At 53.2% G+C, this 18412-nt stretch overlaps 1 protein-coding gene across 1 annotated transcript in view; it reads left to right on the top strand.

The window, feature by feature from the left end:
* Positions 1-5: 5 nt before the first annotated feature.
* Positions 6-18412, top strand: part of SEPTIN4 (septin 4) — a 26560-nt gene continuing 8153 nt past the window's right edge. Inside the window, exons 1-5 of the mRNA XM_058445337.1 lie at positions 6-1680; positions 2339-2383; positions 3624-3631; positions 17724-18020; positions 18381-18404. Of these exons, the coding sequence (XP_058301320.1) occupies positions 93-1680; positions 2339-2383; positions 3624-3631; positions 17724-18020; positions 18381-18404 (1962 nt within the window). The 5' untranslated portion in view covers positions 6-92. The remainder of the gene's footprint in view (positions 1681-2338; positions 2384-3623; positions 3632-17723; positions 18021-18380; positions 18405-18412) is intronic.

Below are 18412 nucleotides of genomic sequence, written 5' to 3'. Positions count from 1 at the left end.
CCACTTTTGTGGGAGCCCAAGAACAGCAGCTTTAAAACAGAGTAAATATTCAGGCATCATTAGGATCCTGAATACAAGCCAGCTGGTAAAATATGGGATCTACTCAGAAGGGCACAATCTATCAGATGGTCAAGACAAATAAACCTGCGGCCAAGGTAGCGGTTTCAGCACAGAGAGGGTCTGAGGTTACTACAAACACATCCCCTCAGCAGGGACATGGGTACATTCTTGCCTCAAGCCATCGAAGTGCTGCAGTTTCCCTGAACCCTTCCCACCGAAGATCAGAAGCTGCACATCCCACCACTCCCCATTCGGCATCAGACTATCCTCGATCTGTCTCCCTCCAGTCAGGACCTGGACACTATGCAGTACCCACTCCTCGGGGAACTGAGACTGGACCAAGAACAGAATCATCCCGCCGTTCCTCTCCTCATCTAAAGAGCCAGCAAACTCAGACACTGGCTTCCCATGCTTCAAGCAGACAACGGAATGTTAGTCTACCCAGAGAGGAAGCAGCACGAAGAGGCGGTGAGAGCAAGTCAGGGCGCGAGGTCGGCCATCATGGTTCATCAATCCCAGATGCCAAATCTACTCGTCGGTTGAGTTTTCAAGACCAGAAGGATAACTTACAATCACAAATCTTAGAAGATGACCCACCATCCAAGGTCCAGAACCCCCAAGGAGTCAGAGTTCCCCGTAGGATTTTGTCTTACCCAAAGGATGAAGCAGTACAAACTGAGCCCATCCAAAGAATTACGACTACTAACGAGACCAGATCTCCAAGGAGTCCCTCTCTCCCAGAGCACAGAAGCAGCTGTGTCTCTGCAGACTATCAGACAGCCCAGAGAAGGGTCCCTGTAGAAGAATCAGAAACAGGTCCTTACGGTTCAATTCCTTCAAAACCCAAGGCCTTGTGTAGGAATATGAACTTGGACTCATCGCCCAAACTCTCTGTCCTTAAAGATTCTGATGGTGTACACCGAGTTTCTGCATGGGTAGACCCGGAGTCTCTTCACGAGTATTCTGTCTATCCTGAAACCAAGCCCTCCGCAAAGATCTTAGTATCATCACAGGTGGAGTCCAATGTGAGGGCCCCAATCCGAGGAAACAGCGAGGTTGGCCGCAGGGTCACCATCTCCCCAGGGGTACAGTCAGTAGAGCCAACTCACCATGTGACAGCTCGATCAGTGTCTGAGGGCTCCCACAAGTCATCCATGTTTGTCACTCCAGAGCCCATCTATAAACAGCAAACCCAAAAACCCCCAGAAACTACCTACATGTCCCAAGGACCTACACCCAGGTATCCAGAACTCTCGCAAAACCCCTCCATCCATGCAGAACTGGAACTGACCCCTCGGCCCTTGCCTCCTCGGTCCTTACCTAGGTATGGACCTGACTCCTCATGGTGGCCCTTGCTGAATCCTGAAGTTGAAACACCCCAAAGCCAGCCGACAACACCTGATTTTGAGCCTAAGTGTTCTCCTTCCCTAGATCTTTTATTGTCCAGTTTAAAAATAGACTCTAGCCCTTTCTGTGAGGATCTGAAGTTCCAGAGAGAGAAGGCAAGCCTATCACCACCATCACCACCAAAGGAGTTTCCAAGTTGGGCACTACTGAGTGAAGTGCCACCCAAGCACACCTGCAAACAACCCATTCAAAGGTTTAGTGCTTTCTTCCTGGGTATGTGAAGAAGCAGACTGCCCAGGTGCAGCCCCAGTTTAGTGAGATGGGATGTTGGGGTGGGCAGGAAAGACCACTTCTTCATTCTGGGCCTAAGGGCTGCTCTCCTGCCAGTGCCAAAGCTAGTCCTATCCTTGAGCCTATTGCTCCATTCCTTCCCTGCCAGCTTCTCTGTGCTCCAAGCTAATGACATCAATGATGATGCTTGGGCCGGGCGACAGGCATTGACTCCTCCAGGCAACACTGCTTACCTTTTCAATTGAAGGTAGTAGAGAGGGGCTTGCAGGGTTGAAAGCTGCTTCCTGAGTGGGGATGAAGAACTGAGCTGGGTTGAGGGCTGGTAAGGGCTGTTAAATAGAATAAGAGCCTCAGGTAAATACTCTGGCTACAAAGTGGAGAGGGTGGGATGCAGATGAGCTGGGATTCCAGAAGGAGAAAGGCATTCACAGTGGCACAGAGAGAGGGTGTGAAAAAGAGAAAGGGAGAGTGGGAATATGATATATAGTCCTAGGCTGGAGGAGCTTCTTGGAGAGGACCAAGGTCTGAGGGCACCTTTGGGTGGAGAAATGTGGAGCTAGAAAGGGAGCTGCAAGTAGTGGAGAGTGGGATGTGCATCCCACAGAGAGAAGAAAAGCAACCATCTCTCTGTTACTTTCAGATGTCTCTGAGGAAATGTACAATCGTGTCATCTGGTGGCTAAAAGGTCTGTGCTTTTCCCTCCTATGGGCCCACTGTGGGAGCTTGAGGGATGGGAGGACAGGTGAGGAGTGGCATCTATGTATCTACAGAGCTGGGTCGTTTAGGAGATAAATGCTGGGATTTTGACCTGAAGAAGCAGAGGAACTTCTCATCTTGCTGAAAATTTCACCATTAGAGTCATTTCTTTAGGGCTTGGAACCTTTTCCATTTTCAAGTCTCCTTTTAACAGGAAGTTACTTCTGGAATGGAGAATAATTTAAGCCTCATGGCCTTTTCAGCTTAGTTGATCAGCTATCACATGATTTTAAAAAATACACCAAAGCAAACCGCCTGCTTCACAGTCTTGCTCAGAGTTGACTTCACGCTAATTCAGGCTGGGGGCTCTTCTCATGTGTTTCTCTGGTTCCTCAGAACCCTCCTCATGCCCCCACTTTACCACCTGGGGTACTTATTGGTGCTGCCCAGGCAGGATCTTCAGAGATGTCTGGGCCTCCCCCTTGAGGCCATCAGTGTGTCTTGCAGCTCTAGAATCCTTAAGAGAAGTGTCCCCAGGCCTTGTGACCCTCCACTCCCTTTATACTCTTGGCCTCTCTGGGGGCAGGGGAGGGTGGGGACCAGACCTCACGGAGTAAATCTTGGCAGCAGGGACTTCTTGCTGTGAGCATTGTTGCCCAAAATATACTCCAGCCCTATGAGCATGACAGAGGCCAGGGCTATGGATAAAGCAGTTCCTGGGGAGGAGAGAGCCCTGGGAATACCATCCAATCCCAACCAGCATGAACCCTCCTAGTGATGGTCAGCAAAGAGCAGAGAAGGGCAGTCCTGCTCCTCAGAGGGAGCAAAGCTCTATAAAGTAGGGGCATAGTAAAGTACGAACTCGAGTTATCTAACTGGATTTGGGCCCTGGGTCCACTATTTTCTGACTGTGACCTTGGGTAAGTTACCTCTCCAAGCCTCAGTTTCCTCATCTGTTACTGAGAATAATGGCTCCCTCTTAGGGTTATTGTGAGGATTATTACAAGCTATTACCAATAAAACACTTAGCATGGTGCTTGGCAACAGTGAGCACTCAGTAAATACTAGCTGCTGTTATTTGGGCCACTTGCACTGGGAAGGGATTGGGCCAGGTTTGCCCAAGTCCACTGGGCATCTTTAGTAAATTTCTCTTTTTCCCCTCCTATTGGCACTCTCTGAATTCCATTTGCTGCCCCCGGGAATGCCTGGCTTCTACTCTGTTATGACAGATGAGGAGGTAAGAATGCTCCTGGGAGGTTACTCCCAGTCTTCCTGGGCCCACCCCACAATCCAAATCCATCTCCTGTCCTATGTCCTATAATGGGAGTGGGCATGGAGGGAGACAGAGCTGCTCCCTATGGTTGGGCAGATTGTTCACTGCACAAGAGCACCTGGTAGAGGGGGCAAGTGGGGGGCTGAAATCTAACCTGTGTTCCATTTGCCAAGCTGTGCACCTGTGGGGCCACATCTCCCCAGAGGGAGATTTGCACAAAAGCACTGTATGAGCTAGTTGCAGTCCTAGAAAGAACAGAGACCTTTTGGCAGATGATGAATCTTGCCAAGTGCTCTGTGGGAAGACTGTCTAGGTAGCTGTTGGATCAGTCCCCACCTGGTTCTCCTCTTTTCAGCTTGGGGCATTCCAGAAAGGGGTCGCTTTTTTGGGTTACACACTATTTGGGTCCTCAACTTGGAAAAACTCAAGGTGGACTTTGCTTTTGTCCACCTTGTGGACAGCAGTCCTGTGTCCTGATTTTGGCAGTGTCCTGATTTCGCTGCATCGTTCCCATAAGTACTTTGGCTATTCTTGGCCCATGTTTGATAAGATGGTCAAAGCTCTTCCTACTTCCATTATTTTCTCTTGCCATATTTCTCTATTACCCAAAGCCTAGCAATGGCCTCTAATGGGTCCCATTCATAGGCTGACTCAGGGTGGACAGTTGGCCACAGATAGAAAACAAATGAGTGCATAGTGGGAGTCAGCTTAAGCTCAGATAATGGAACAGCTGAAGGGGAGGTGACCAGAAACAAGGCTGCCACCTCCCACTGCCATGGGTTCTTATCCAACCTCATGCCCTGAGCTCAGCTGTAGGTGGGAGTGGCTACTTTCAGAAATTATCTCCATGCAAGACAGTAAGTCCCTCCCTCCCTTTCTCCGTTCCTTCCTTCCTTCCTCTCTCCCTCCCTCCCTTCCTTCCATAAACAATTTTTATTCAGTTGCCTAGCACTCTGCTAGGCACTTTTAGGGGAAGAATTGAAGCTTCACAGCACACATATTCCTTGGTCTTGAGAAACTTGCCATGTGGTTGGGGAGATAAAACACAGACAGGAAACATTTAAACAACAATATGAAATAGTTTGTGCTCAAATGTCAAAATAGATGGAACAGACTGAGTAAGTGCTCTTGGAGGGTCTTAGGAGAGAGGGAGTCCGCAGGGAGATGGGTAGGGGATCAGGTTATGCCTTCCTTCCCAAAGCCAGGGGATGGTGGTGTCTTAGCTAGCCTTTTGCTCACCCCTAGATGCAAATCTGTACTTTTGGGAAGGAGTTAATATTTCCCTTCCATCAAGATTTGATGTTTTTGACTGAGCAGGCTCCTCCCTGTTCTCCCCCACCTTCACCCCCTTTTTCTGTGCATCATGTTTTAGTTTAGGAAGTCAAAAGCCTTGGCAACAGGATGGCTCCTTCCTAAAATAGCTCTTATCCTGTCTCGATAATTACAGCTCTCCAGCCCTGTTCAGCAGCAGAGCTGCTCCCCAGAAGCCAAGAAAAGAAGGCTCCCAGGCAGCTGGGCTGCTGGTCTTCTCTGGCTCTCTGGAGGTAGGATGGCATGGAGGTGGGCCAGGTGCTCTCTAATGCATGAGAGAGCTAGGCTCTCCCCGGCCTGTCCCTCAGCTGGCGTGGCCCCATGCAGCCTCAGGATGGAGACGCTGTAGTGCTGGTGTCCAAGGCCTCTGACTCCTCTGATCTGGGAATGGTTGACCATAGAGTCTGTTCCAGATTCCATTCCTGGCAGGAATTCTCTGGTGGCCTGGCCATGATACCTGGCTTGTGGGAGGCATCATGTTTGTTGTTGAGCTTCACAAGCCTCTCTGGGTGAACAGCTGGGGATGGTGCCTGATTCAGCCCATCTCTTTCTTTTAAGTGTCAGTCCCTTCCCAAATGGCCCCTCAAAGCCCTTTTGTCTAAGGAATGGGGTGGACAGATGCTTCTCATCCTTGGACTGGGACATTAGGGGCTGGAGTCTCCCCAGAGGAGGTTGTGCTGGACTGAGGGAAGCATTCCTGATGGGGGTTTTTTGGGATCAGAACTAGCAAAAGCTCAAGAGGAAGGTCTTGAGGGTGCCCTAATGGGTTACTGGGGGCTGCCTTCTCACACAGCCCTGGGGAGTTCCTGGAAATAAAGCAGTTCTGATGGGAGGGGCTGCAATGCCTTTGATGGACAGGGTGCATTAGCCCCAAGATCCTGTGTCCTCAAGGCATCTGACCTACTCATCCTTAAATGTGACTTCTCAGGCTGTCATAGGGCAAGGTGGTTTACTCTCTGCTCTATCAATTATGCAAGAAACCAACTCTGGAAAATAGGCCAGGAATCAGAGGAGGCCATCTCACTGATACTTAAGGCAGACCTCAGTGTCTTTTGGGTGACATGTCATGTGACCCCTAAGGGATGGGATGATCAGCCTCCTGTTGGCTTCTGAATCACAGGGACATTTTGCTAAGGTTGGCTTCCTTTACAAAGTGAAATCCAAAGCCTCTGAGGAACTCAGGGAGTTTCCACATTCATGAGGATGTTCACAGAATCCTAGGTCATGGGCTGTGTGAAAGGAAACCTCCCTCGCTTTTTTTTAAAGTGTTCTGTTGCCCAGGCTAGAGTGCAGTGGTGAGATCAATAGCTCACTGTAATCTCGAATTCCTGGGCTCAAGTGATCCTCCTGCTTCAGTCTCCTGAGTAGTTGGGACTATGGGCACCAACCACTGCACCTGGCATTTCTCTTGCTTTGGGTAGAGGCTCGTAGTTGAGAAGAAAGAGAGTTGTTGAAAGAATGGAGCAGAACTGCTGAAAACAGGGCAGGGCATCTTGGGAGGCTTTTTTTTTTTTTGAGACAGAGTCTTGCTCTGTCGCCTGGGCTGGAGTGCAATGGCGCAATCTCGGCTCACTGCAACCTCTGCCTCCTGGGTTCAAGTGATTCTCCTGCCTCAGCCTCCTGAGTAGCTGGGATTACAGGTGCCCGCCACCACGCCCAGCTAGTTTTTGTATTTTTAGTGGAGACGGGGTTTCACCAAGTTGGTCAGGCTGGTCTCGAACTCCTGAACTTGTGATCTGCCCACCTCGGCCTCCCAAAGTGCTGGGATTACAGGCATGAGTCACCACGCCCGGCCTTGGGAGGATTTTTATAGCAGTTTGACCGTTGTTGCACAGCTTCTTAGGAAGCAAGCATCTTACCCTGTCAGATGGCACCCTGTTCATTTCCAGCTACCATGAGCAGCCAATTCCAGAGCAGGATGGAAGGCTGGTGACCTCTGGCTAAGACTTGCTAATCTGGAGACAGGCTAAGTTGACCAACTCATCAGGGTTTGCCTGGGACTTTGCTGGTTTTAGCACTGAAAGTCCCATGTCTCAAGAACCCCCTCAGTCCTGGGCAGACCAGGACAGTTGGTCACCTAGTACAAGCTGTGGTGCAGTCTGCCTGGAAGCACAGAGGGGACAATGTCCTGGCTTCACAGTGAGACCTGGGCAGGTTACTCCCTCTGCCTATAAAATGGGGGCAGGAATTATACGATGCTTTTCTCTCAGACTTGATAGCAGAGCTGAGGCCAGACTCCCTTAGTTCTTTGTTTTGCCCAGAATAATCCCACATAGGGAAGAATCTGCCACATCCATTGTGGACTTTTTGGTATATTTTCAGAAGGTGTGTGGTGACTGAAACCCATCTCCAACATCACATCTTTCTGCAGAGTAGTTTGGTGCTGTTTGAAATGGTGGATTTTCCAAGTAACAGAAACAGTGGGCCTGGGTAGATTAGGGAGCTTGGCTTCAGAGGCCAGGGTGCATACTTGGGTGAGGAAGTAAATCTGTAACCCAGGAGCCACCCTGACAGGTGCTCAGCCAGAGGAAGGCTGTCCTGAGAGGCAGAAATGGCCATGTCCTCTCACCCTCCTCTGCTCAGCTGCCTTTGGCTCAGCTGCTGTTAGGGGAGCAGCAGGAGACAGCTGCACCTTGGGGGCTGAATGAAGCCTGGAGGAGGGGGACAGAATGTGAGGCAGTTCCTGAGGGAAGCTCAGGCTGACACTGTGGGTGTCGCTTCCTTGTCATACCCACTGCCGGCAAAGTCATCTAGTTCCAGGGGTCTCCACAGTGGCTGTTTCTGGGAATTTGGGTTGGTAGGTCTGAGACCAAGCACCAGCTTTCTAGAGATGGTGTCTAGCTGGAGAAGCTGACTCAACAGGTGGTGGCGGTTTGGTCATTCCAATGTCACTTTAATCTAAGGCATTACTCTGGTATTCTCTGTCCCCCCATCTCTCTACACCTATTACACATGCACACTCCAAATCCTTTGGAGGGAAGGCATTTGAAATAGTCACAGTTGGCAGTTACTGGTTTGATGTTGATAATTTTCTTATTAGTGGAGATAATAGCTACCATTCATTTAGTTATCATGTTAAGTGCATTAGTGGGTTTTCATAGTAACCTATGAGTGGATTTATTCTCCCTATTTCACAGATGAAGAAATTGAGGCTCAGTGTTTGTTCATCAAAGCTGGAAGCATTTTACGGAGCAGTCTGTCCCAGGGAGTCAACTATATGGTATAGAAACCCTTCTTCTATAGCCACGTCTCCCTGGAAAATACTTCTCAATATTTCAGCAGCACCTTTAGATATCAAGAATTGTGAAGGGAAAGGTTTTAGAGGGAGTAACATCTGTGTCTTTGCATGGGAACCACGGGGCTGGGAGGTGGGTGTGAGCTTGTGAGCAGCCAGGATGAAGGGCAAGTGAAGGGTCAATGAAGCGCAGAGCCTCAAGGCTTGTCTGGGCTCTAAAATCAGAATGGAAAACTAATCAATGAGTCCTTTTAGTCAATCCATATTGATCAAACATCTCCTGGGGGCAGAGGCCTGGACACCCAGACAAACATCACATCACATGTTTGCTGATTTGAAGTGAGCAGAGGTTAAAAGAAAAGACATACTCCCTGCCCTTGAGGAGCCTGTGGTGAATTTGGTAGAGAAAAGTATACAGATGGGTCACTTGAAAGGGTGTGGACATCAAAGGACAAAGCAAAGTCCAGTGAAATGAGTCAGCAAAGCTTCCAGCATGGAGGCATATGGAGGGTAAAAGCCAGGGAGAGACAGATTTTGGCTCAGTATAGTGAAGACTTTGGTAACTTGGCTGCCCAAAGGTTGAAGGGCAGTTGTTAGAATCAGTGAATTTTTGGCCATCGAGGTAGGTATTCGAGCAGAGGCTGGGAAGGCAGGGGAGCCTTCAGACATCTGGTGAGTAGTCACATTAGGAGGTTTGTAAGTCCCTTCTAACCCTGAGCTCCTATGGCCCTGCCCTGCTCACGGAGGGTGTTGGAAGGACTGTCTGCCCTATCAGAGTGGCTGGCTTCTAGCACCCTGCCAGCTCTGGAAGTGCCCCTCTTTGCAGCCATTCAGCAGGTGCCAGGAAACACAGTGTTCCCCAGCCTTGCCACCCACACGTTATGCCTGCCCCCAGGATCATGGGACATGTGGCAGCAGCTGGGGGAAGATTTGGGCTTAATGTATTTTGGTTTATTGCCTTTGTCCACCACAGACCTTGTTGGACAGACTTGCTGAGGTTTCCTTGAAAGACACAACCCAGTGATAGCCTTTGGTCCAAGGACTCTGACTGTATCATCAGTGACTCATCTATCTCACTGGGGAAGGGATATACAATTAGTTCTTGTGCCACTTTAGGGAAACTTAGCCACTGAGAGGCAGAAGTGGCCATTGCTAGTCATGCAGATCTGAAATCCTGATTTCCTGTGGTAATTGCTCTTTATTATTGGCTCTGAACCTGGGCCCTGGGATGGCCCACATGCAGCCTCCTTGCTTAGGTCCTGTGCCACACAACCTGCACCTATGGGTGGGCAGGAAAGACCTAGTGGAGGGGGCCAGGACATATCATGTTGGCCTGACCTGAGCAACGGAGCCCAAGACAGCAGGCTAGAGCTATGGTGGCTGAGCTGAGTTTCCTAGCTAGACACTTCCCTAGACACTTGGCTCAGATACTGTGCCCTAGCAGTGCCTGGGGAGTTGTATTGTAGTCAAGGCCATCAATGCCTGGTGGGATGTTGAATTTTGAGGGAGAACTAGCGCTCCAAAAGCTAAGCCATGCTGAAGCAGAGTTGGCCAGGCCACCTGCTGGCTGGAGATGAGGAAGAGCACTCGGTAAATTGCCAGTGACTCACGCAAGGGCTGCTGTATCTTGGCCCTGCAGGTATTAGACCCTGCCTCCATCACACAGAATGTAAGAGCTAGAGTTGGGAGAAGTCCAGTCTTCTCTTTCAGTGGGGGAAACAGAGGCCCAGAGAGGGCAAGGGACTTTCAGGCAGTGAGATAATAGCCAAGTTGGCATGGGACTTGTGCCCAGGCCAAGTTCTCTCAGAGCTCTCCGAATGCTGCAGTAGGTTAGCATGCAGGGCTTGTGCAGGTGGGATGGCTCAAAGTCAGTCTTCAGCTTTTATTTCACCCAGCATGCCTCATGTTAGGCCTGTGGTACAGTGATTAGAAAGAGATCAGACCCCAATATTCTTGGCTTAGAGCTAAGTTCCATGGTCCCAGGACTTGCTTGGGGCCTCACTTTCCTCAAGGCAAGCTGGTACCAACCTGCCTCAGGACACACAGGGCCCTCTGGAGCCTGGGCAGCAGGTGCCAGAGAAGGGCTGGGATTCCAGCCACAGCTGAGGATGAGCTGGTTGGGCTGCCTTTTGAGATGTGTCTGTGTCCACACTTGGAAATCAGCTGAGGCCGCGGGGAGGGGCATGTTATAATAGAGGAAAACAAGGGTTTCTGCTGGGGCCTGTCTTCCCTGATGTAGGCTTTCTCCTCACCCCAGGCCACAGGACTCTGGAAGCACGCAAGAGGTATTCTTAGAGTGCATATATGAGTACTGGAGGCCCAGGGCTTTGAACAGTGGGGCTTTGTATAGCCCAAGCTTGACATTTGGGGCTCATGGTAGCAGCAGCTGCTGCTTCTGCAGACTTCCAACTGCCATTGGTTTCTCTCTTTATGTCTGTTTTCTTGAGTACAGCTTTGGATCCCCTGATCTACCCCAGGTCTTTTCTGGGAGCCTCTCTGTACCTTTAGAGGTTCCCTTTCAGGGAAGCCAATCTGCTGCCCCCATCCTACACGTCCTCCCCCTTCACTCAGATCCTGGGACCTCTCCTGAATCACTGCATGGCCAACCTTTCTCCAGCACCTCCTGCTGCTGCCTTGTTCTCTTATCTTCCTCCAAGGCCTATAGTAGCATACAGCATATCCTCCTTCCCCCACTGCATCCACTTTTAGAAGGCCAGGGCTGTAAGGAAGCTTAGAAATCATCTAGTTTAATCCCCTCATTTTCAGGTATGGAAATTGAGACCCTGACAGGTGAAGTAAGTTGCTCAAGGCCACCCAGCTAGGAAGGTTTCTCCTCAACCTGCTGGCTCATGAACACCCTGCCATCTTCCAGTCCACCAGTGCCAAACAGCCAATAACATCTCCAGTAGCAGCCCCATTGTTTTTCTCAGCCTGATCTTACCTGCTGCCCCAGGCCCTCTTCCCTCTCCTGGCTGAGTTCTGACTGGTCCCAACCACTGCTCCTGGTTCACAGGTCAGACTGAAATACAGCAGGCAGGCCTCTGGCACTTCTACCAACAGAGAGGGCCGTGCCTGTGGGTCTCAGTTTTGTCCAGAGTGTATTCAAGCAGAAGCCAGTCAGCCTGCCATTGAGAGAGGGGTCTTGGACGGGTCAGGAAGGGACATGCTTCTGGAAACTTCCACAGGAGCCTGACCAGCTCAGACCCTACTTAGCTCAGGGAATCCCTCACCAACACCCCACTCACCAAGCATCTGCCTTCCCCTAGCTGCTGCTCTGACCCTTCTGAGCCTCTAATGCCTCTAAAGCTTCTGGGCATCTGTCCCCTTGGCATCTCACCTGCTTGTCAGAGGAAAAGTGGCCCAGCTGGGCCTGGCTCACGCTTGGGTTGGCCTCTCCTGAGGCCCTCCCCACTGTCCTCAGCCACAGGCAAGGCTCCACCGCCCTGTTAAAGCCACTCAGCCTCTCCCTTCTATCCTTCCAGCAGATGATCCCTGGATAATTTGTGCAGCAAATCCTCTTTAATCTGTAATCTGGGGTACTGCACGAAGGGAACCTGCCTCTAACCTGCCCCTTCACAGCTCGGGTGGAGGTGGAGAATATCTGACATTCCCCTTCAGGAGGTGTAGTGATCAGTAACTTGGGCATCAGCAGGCTTCACTTTGTGAAAACCTTGTTGAATCCCTGCGGTAACTAATGGTTTCTCTCCAACTCATGCAGCAACTCTCCATCCCTTCCAAAGGCGTCTCCTTCTGGGGATGTCAGGTGGGCCGTTCCTTTTTCTTTGGGAACTGGCTCAAGCCCCCGCGGTGCTTCTGGAGCTGAGTAAAAAAGAGCCAGATGTCCAGTGCAGCCCGGGGACGAGAAGCTGAGGCTCCCCGCTCTGTCCTGGGTGACTCTGCATACTCTGCGCATCCGGGGGTCGCGGGCTGCGAGGCCGGCCCCCAGCTGGGCACCCCGACCCGGTTCGCGCCGGCACCGCTAGCAGCTGAGGTACAGGCCCCGCCCCGGGGCCGACTCGCTCCGCCCCCGCCGCCGGGCCCCTCCCGCAGCGGTCCGCACTTGGGGAGGCGGGAGGGGGACGGCGGTGCGGCGAGGTCGGCGCGCAGCTCCGCCGCTGGTCGCTCGGGCGCTGTCCAGGCGGAGCCGGCCCCGCCCGGGCTGCAGCCATGGTAAGGCAGGCAGGCGGGCAGGCGGGCAGGCGGGCAGGCGGGCAGGCGGGCAGGCGGGCAGGCGGGCGGGCGGGCGCGGGGCAGGGCTGGGGTGCGCAGGGCCGGTCGCTCCCGGGCGGCTCCAAGGGGACCCGCGGCGCCGCAACCAAGGCTGTGCAGGGTGGGAGGCGCCGTCGCCGGCCCCGGGCACAGGCTGGCACTGCTGCCGGGCGGCAGTGCGTCGCTGCTCCCAAGTTTTACCCTCTGAGCAGCCACGGAGTGGGCCCCGACCCCTGGGTGATGCCTGCGCTCTAGGACGAAGGGGTAGGTCCGTGCTGAGGGAGGTGCCCGCTGGTGGAGACGCGCATGTTGGGCTGGGGAAGGCACATCAGTGATAAGCGGAGGTGAGGGTCTCCATCCTCGCCTGGGTCAGCTTTTACCTGAGTAACCCCTCCTCACCCACCTACCCTGGGCACAGGGGCCAGCACCAACTTCATTTGGAAAACACAGAGGAGGCCCACAAACACTGCCTGCCTCCCCAGGAGGGATGGTGAGACGCTTGGCCCCTCCTTCCCTCAGCCCGACCAGGGGCAGTTCCTGGGCCTTTCCCAAAGGGACCCCTGAGGGGGGAGGCCCAGCCCACCATCCTACCCGGTGGAATTAGCTATATCCTTCTGCCCCCGGGACAGGAACCATGGGACAGCTTCCTCCTGCTGCATCTGCCCGCTCCCTCCCCACCAGCCAGGTCCCTCTGCAGTGTGTGGGGGTGGGGGCACCCATCCCTGCCACCTGCCTGTAGTGGGAAGAGAAAGAGTAACCCCAGCCAGCCTCCCTGGAGGTGCCTGGGTAGGAAGTTTTGATGCTTGGCTCTGAAGATGTCATCTCTTCTCCTAACATTGTTGCCAGAGCCTGCCACAAATAACGTAAGGGTGTCAGGACCTCCAGGCCACACACCGTCCTCTCCTCCCAGTCTGGAAGCCCCACAGCCTTTGCCCTCTGCATTGGGGCACACAAACTGTTTATAGCAGTGGGGGATCCCTGACCAGCCTGTGGGGCGGGATGTTGGCTGTGGGCAGCCTCCAGAAGGGAGCTCCCTGGGCCCCCCGGGATCAGAAGCTTTCAGGTTTGGTAGGGCCAACCTTTTGGGCTCTTGACTCTCAAGCTGTGTCCAGGCAGAGGCCCAAGCCTTGGCCAGGAAGTCTTGGTGACCCTGTGACCTTCCCCCAAGGGGGGTTCCTGAGAGAGGCCTGTCCTTATTCCTTTCCCCCACTTCTCCCCACATGGTGGATGGATGGACTGATTGTTCTAGGGATGGAAGCCTAGGGAAGCACTGATTGTCCCCAGTGCCAAGCCCAGCAGGGGCTAGAGGGGCTTTTTCTGCCACACACTAAGTTCAGTTCAGCTGAGGTCTTGGTGCTTTCGGCTTGTCTGAGGCCACACTGTTCTTCTCTAATTAAAGACACCCCCCCACCCCAACCACCACCACCAAAGTCCCCATCCTCAGGCCCCTGCCCTCAAGCCAGCCAAGTTCTTAGGCTGTCTGGTTCAGATCAGACTCCTCTATGAGGGTCTCTTTGTCAAAGGAGGTCAGTGTCCTAGCTGCTTTGGGAATCAGTGGGGGAGATCTCCCCAACCCAGGTGCGCCAGGGGGTTTAAATTTACATGTGAAAAGAATGACAGGCCGACATTAATGACCATCCTGTGACTTGGGATGCACCTTCTCTTCTCAGGTTCAAAGCAGCTTAAGGTATCTATCATCTGGGAGTGCTCTCTCTCCCCAGCCTCCTTGGGAGGCAAGGAAGGGCCATTCACAACTGAACATTAAGGTCCTCAAATTAAGACACTATCCAGACTCACAAAAGATGTTTCCACCCAACCAGAAACAGTGGCCCCCTGACTCCTAGTTGAGTGCACACTTCCAACCAGGCCCTTTAATTTATCTCCCACCTAAATGGCAGCTCTGAAGCTTCTGGGCTGCCAGCCTCCCATTGCCTTGAACCCGTGCTCCTCAGAGACCAAGTGCTAACAGCTCCCCTGTTGACGCTATGGAAGCCATGGAGTGATGCAATTGATACAGGTTGCTATAAGTCAGAGGTCAGGTGTCCTAGGGTAAGGGGAGTCCCCGGAGCAAAGTCTCCTCTGTGGCTGGTGCTCCCTGCAGGGAAATTTAGGAGCAGGTTTCTGAAACAGTGATGTTCCCCACTGGAAAAAAAAAAAAACAAATGAACACTTGGGAAGAAGTGTGGGACCATTCCCACGAAAACCTATATGGGGGAGTATAGGACATCTCATCCTACTCCAGCACTGTTTAAAGTTAAGGTGAAAGAGAGGGACTGGGGGATTGAAATCCTTTGGGAATGGGTATCCTGGGTGGCTGTCCTCTTGTGCTGATGGGCCAGGTCACTTGGGGACAGCTCATAGTCCTCAGACAGGCCACAGTGTCCTTGGGGGTTAACAGGAGAGGTCAAATGGATCAAAAGCCTGTGCTGCAAACAGACATTGGGAGGTTGGTGCTGTGCCCACCAGGGTAGGCATCGGGCAGGCGTCATGGGGCAGCCAATCAGAGGAGGAGGGGACTGCAGAGGAACCAAGTGATCCTGCTGCAGCTGAGCTGTCCTTGGAGGGTGGGAGCCAAGGGAAGGGGAGGAGAAGAGGGGTGGGGAAGGACATTCCACAGGCTTTTTTGGCCCCTGCCAGAGACAGAAGGGGGTCAAAGAGAAAGGGAACGGAGGAAGCCAGGAAGCCAGACAACGAGAGCATCAAAACAAGGCTGTTTCTGTGTGTGAGGAACTTTGCCTGGGAGATAAAATTAGACCTAGAGCTTGCTGACAGGGAGTCTGAAGCGTGGGACATGGACCGTTCACTGGGATGGCAAGGGAATTCTGTCCCTGAGGATAGGACAGAAGCTGGGGTAAGGTGCTGCTCTGGGAGATGGGTGGACATGACCTGTCTTCCCCCTGCCTTGGCTGGGTGGGATTGGGGCTCAAAGTCAGAAAATGATTTGGTCACTGGCAGAGCTGGGAGTGGGGATGGACAGGCAGGAGGCGAGGACCCTGGTGTCCTGACTCCTTGTTTAGAGCCCCTGTGGCCCCCTCCATGCGGATGAGCAGCCAGGGCTGGCAGAGATGAGGATGGTGCTGGGTTCCTGGAGGCTCTGCTGGAAGATCGTGGGGGCTAGGGATCTTCATTAGGGCCTTCCTTTCTCCCTTCCCTGCCCCTCCACTCAGTGCTCCTGGGAAACCAGGTGAAGCACAGCTTTCTCTCTCCCACCCTTGTCCTGACCCCCAGACCAACTGCTGGGTCATTGTGGATTTGTGCAGAGAGGCAGGATTTCCTGGAATTCCCCAGACTTATTAGCTGCCCGACAACAAGTCTGGCTGCCCCCAGTCCCACCCCTTCTCTGTTGCTATGTAATTAGTTGTCTAAGCTGGGACACTTTTGAGAGTGAAAGGGCACAATTAATCATGATGCCAGGACAACAGGCATAGACTGGGATGTATGGTCACCACTGGACCTCACAAATATCATAGGTGAGAAAAGCCTTGGGTTAGGCTTGCCTCAGGATAGCCTCTTCTGGTCACCCAGCCTCCACCTGCTGGTTCCAGTTTTGGGCTAAGGGGCCTCTTTTCCTCCCTGCTGTCCAGGCGAGCACCGGAGACTATGGCTATAAGCAGGTGTGAAGACTTCAGAGGCAACAGCCTGGCAGTAGCTCCTAGCAGACTTTTCCCTCTAACCTCCCTATCTCAACCTCTTCCCTCTGGCATACACCTGGCAGTATGCTTATCTGCCTCCCTCAATTCTTCCCTTTGCAGGAAGACTGTGGCCATCTTATCTTCCCCACTCTAGCTGGGACTCCACAGTGGTCTGGGGTAGTCCCCACTGGCTTGGCTAACCCTTAGAGAGTGAGTCAGCCTCTGCAGCCGGCCCTTGTCCATTGTCTGGGGGTGGCACGTGGGTATTGTGAGGCAGAGCTGAGCCCAGCACTGCCAGGCACCCCACGAAGGAGGCTGACCCCCAAAGGAGAGGAGAATCTTTAGGGTCTAGAGCTGACAATGAGAGTTGGGGGAAACAGTTCCTCTTCTGAGCTGGGGATGGGGTAGAACAGGCTTCTACAGAGGAGTCAGTCTATTCTCTGCCTTCCACTCCCTGTGGGTCATGGTTCAGGCCAGGCCCTCTCCTGCACTGCTGGCTCTGGGCAGAGGAGGTAAGGAGACAACTGAGGGTGTTTCCCCTTATATGTCCCTCACAGTTGGGGGCTGTCAGAAGCTCTGGAGGCCCAGCCTTCCCCAGGCTCTTCCATCCTCCCTCACTTGGTCTCTCCCAGCTGCCTTCCACCCACAGTCAGCATCCACTGGCGGTTTACTCTTCTCTCTCAGAGCCCAGGGTCAGATTTGGGTGTGGCTCAGTTTCTTTTTTTTTTTTTTTTTTGAGACGGAGTCTCGCTCTGTCACCCAGGCTGGAGTGCAGTGGCGCAATCTCGGCTCACTGCAAGCTCCGCCTCCCGGGTTCACGCCATTCTCCTGCCTCAGCCTCTCCAAGTAGCTGGGACTACAGGCGCCCGCCACCGCGCCCGGCTAATTTTTTGTATTTTTTTAGTAGAGACGGGGTTTCACCGTGGTCTCGATCTCCTGACCTCGTGATCCGCCCGCCTCGGCCTCCCAAAGTGCTGGGATTACAAGCGTGAGCCACCGCGCCCGGCCAGGTGTGGCTCAGTTTCTGGAGTAAGGGGTAGGATCAGCTATACTGAGCGCTGGGCAGTGAACCCTGGGAATTGAGCACTAGCAGTAGAATCTGTACCCCAGTCCCCCAGCTCACTGACCAATAGTGACATGAGCTACAGAACCCCCTGCTGGTTGACCTGCCTGATGGAGGCAGCTTTCTTCTCTCCTGTCTACTTCCCTCATGTCCCTGCCCCATTCTGATGCACTGTACTCTCCTTTTGGGTTTAATGCCTCTGTCTGCTCTATCTTAATCAGTCTGGCCTTACTTCCTGGCCTGAGACAGTCCCTGGCTAGGCCAGAACCCCAGGAAAGGCAGCCTCAAAAAACATGCTGCTGAGAAGGAGACCAGAACTGGAGTTCCTTAGTTCCCAAGAGCAGTTGCCAGGGCTCTGGGGGTGTCCAGGGCTCTTCCTGGACGCTGGGACCCTTCCTGGCATATTGGATTGGGGAGGCTTGTGAGCAGGTGAGGGAGGGATGGTGAGCACTTCCTCTGTCTTGGCTGCAGTTTCTTTCTCTTCTAACCACAAGTGCTTTCCCTTTCCCTCTTGCCTTCTCCTGTCTTCTGTCTCCTTCCTCATTCTTCCCTTCCGGCTCCCTTCCCGGCACCACCCATCTATTCCACCCACCCCGCTTCCCCCAGATCAAGCGTTTCCTGGAGGACACCACGGATGATGGAGAACTTAGCAAGTTCGTGAAGGATTTCTCAGGAAATGAGAGCTGCCACCCACCAGAGGCTAAGACCTGGGCATCCAGGCCCCAAGTCCCGGAGCCAAGGCCCCAGGCCCCGGACCTCTATGATGATGACCTGGAGTTCAGACCCCCCTCGTGGCCCCAGTCCTCTGACAACCAGCAGTACTTCTGTGCCCCAGCCCCTCTCAGCCCATCTGCCAGGCCCCGCAGCCCATGGGGCAAGCTTGATCCCTATGATTCCTCTGAGGTAGAGCCTCCAGCCCTGCCTTTGCCTTTCAGTGGGCTGCTGCAGGAAGACCGGGGGGCAGGGGGCAGGTAGCAGTGTGTGTGTGTGTGTGTGTGTGTGTGTGTGTGTGTATCTGGGACCTCTTTCAGTCCTGTGTCAGCCCTAGCTCCAAGATATCTGCCCCCAAGGGCACTGGAAATTTGCAGTTTCAGCAAGGGCAGGAGGCCCCGCTGGTGGCCTCAGATGGGAACTCACAGAAGTCTGGCATTGACTGCTTTTTTAAGGCTGGGACAAAGGCCTGAAAGGGAGAGAAGATTGGCACTGGGTGCCGGGGCCCCTTTGGCTCCTCACCCTGATGCATTCTGCCTTCCTGTCTACTAGGATGACAAGGAGTATGTGGGCTTTGCAACCCT

Source organism: Hylobates moloch, unplaced genomic scaffold (genome assembly GCF_009828535.3).
Source record: "Hylobates moloch isolate HMO894 unplaced genomic scaffold, HMol_V3 SCAFFOLD_10, whole genome shotgun sequence".
NCBI classification, from domain to species: domain Eukaryota; kingdom Metazoa; phylum Chordata; class Mammalia; order Primates; family Hylobatidae; genus Hylobates; species Hylobates moloch.
The sequence above is the reverse complement of the archived record's forward strand: the minus strand, read 5'-3'. Positions and strand labels throughout refer to the sequence as shown.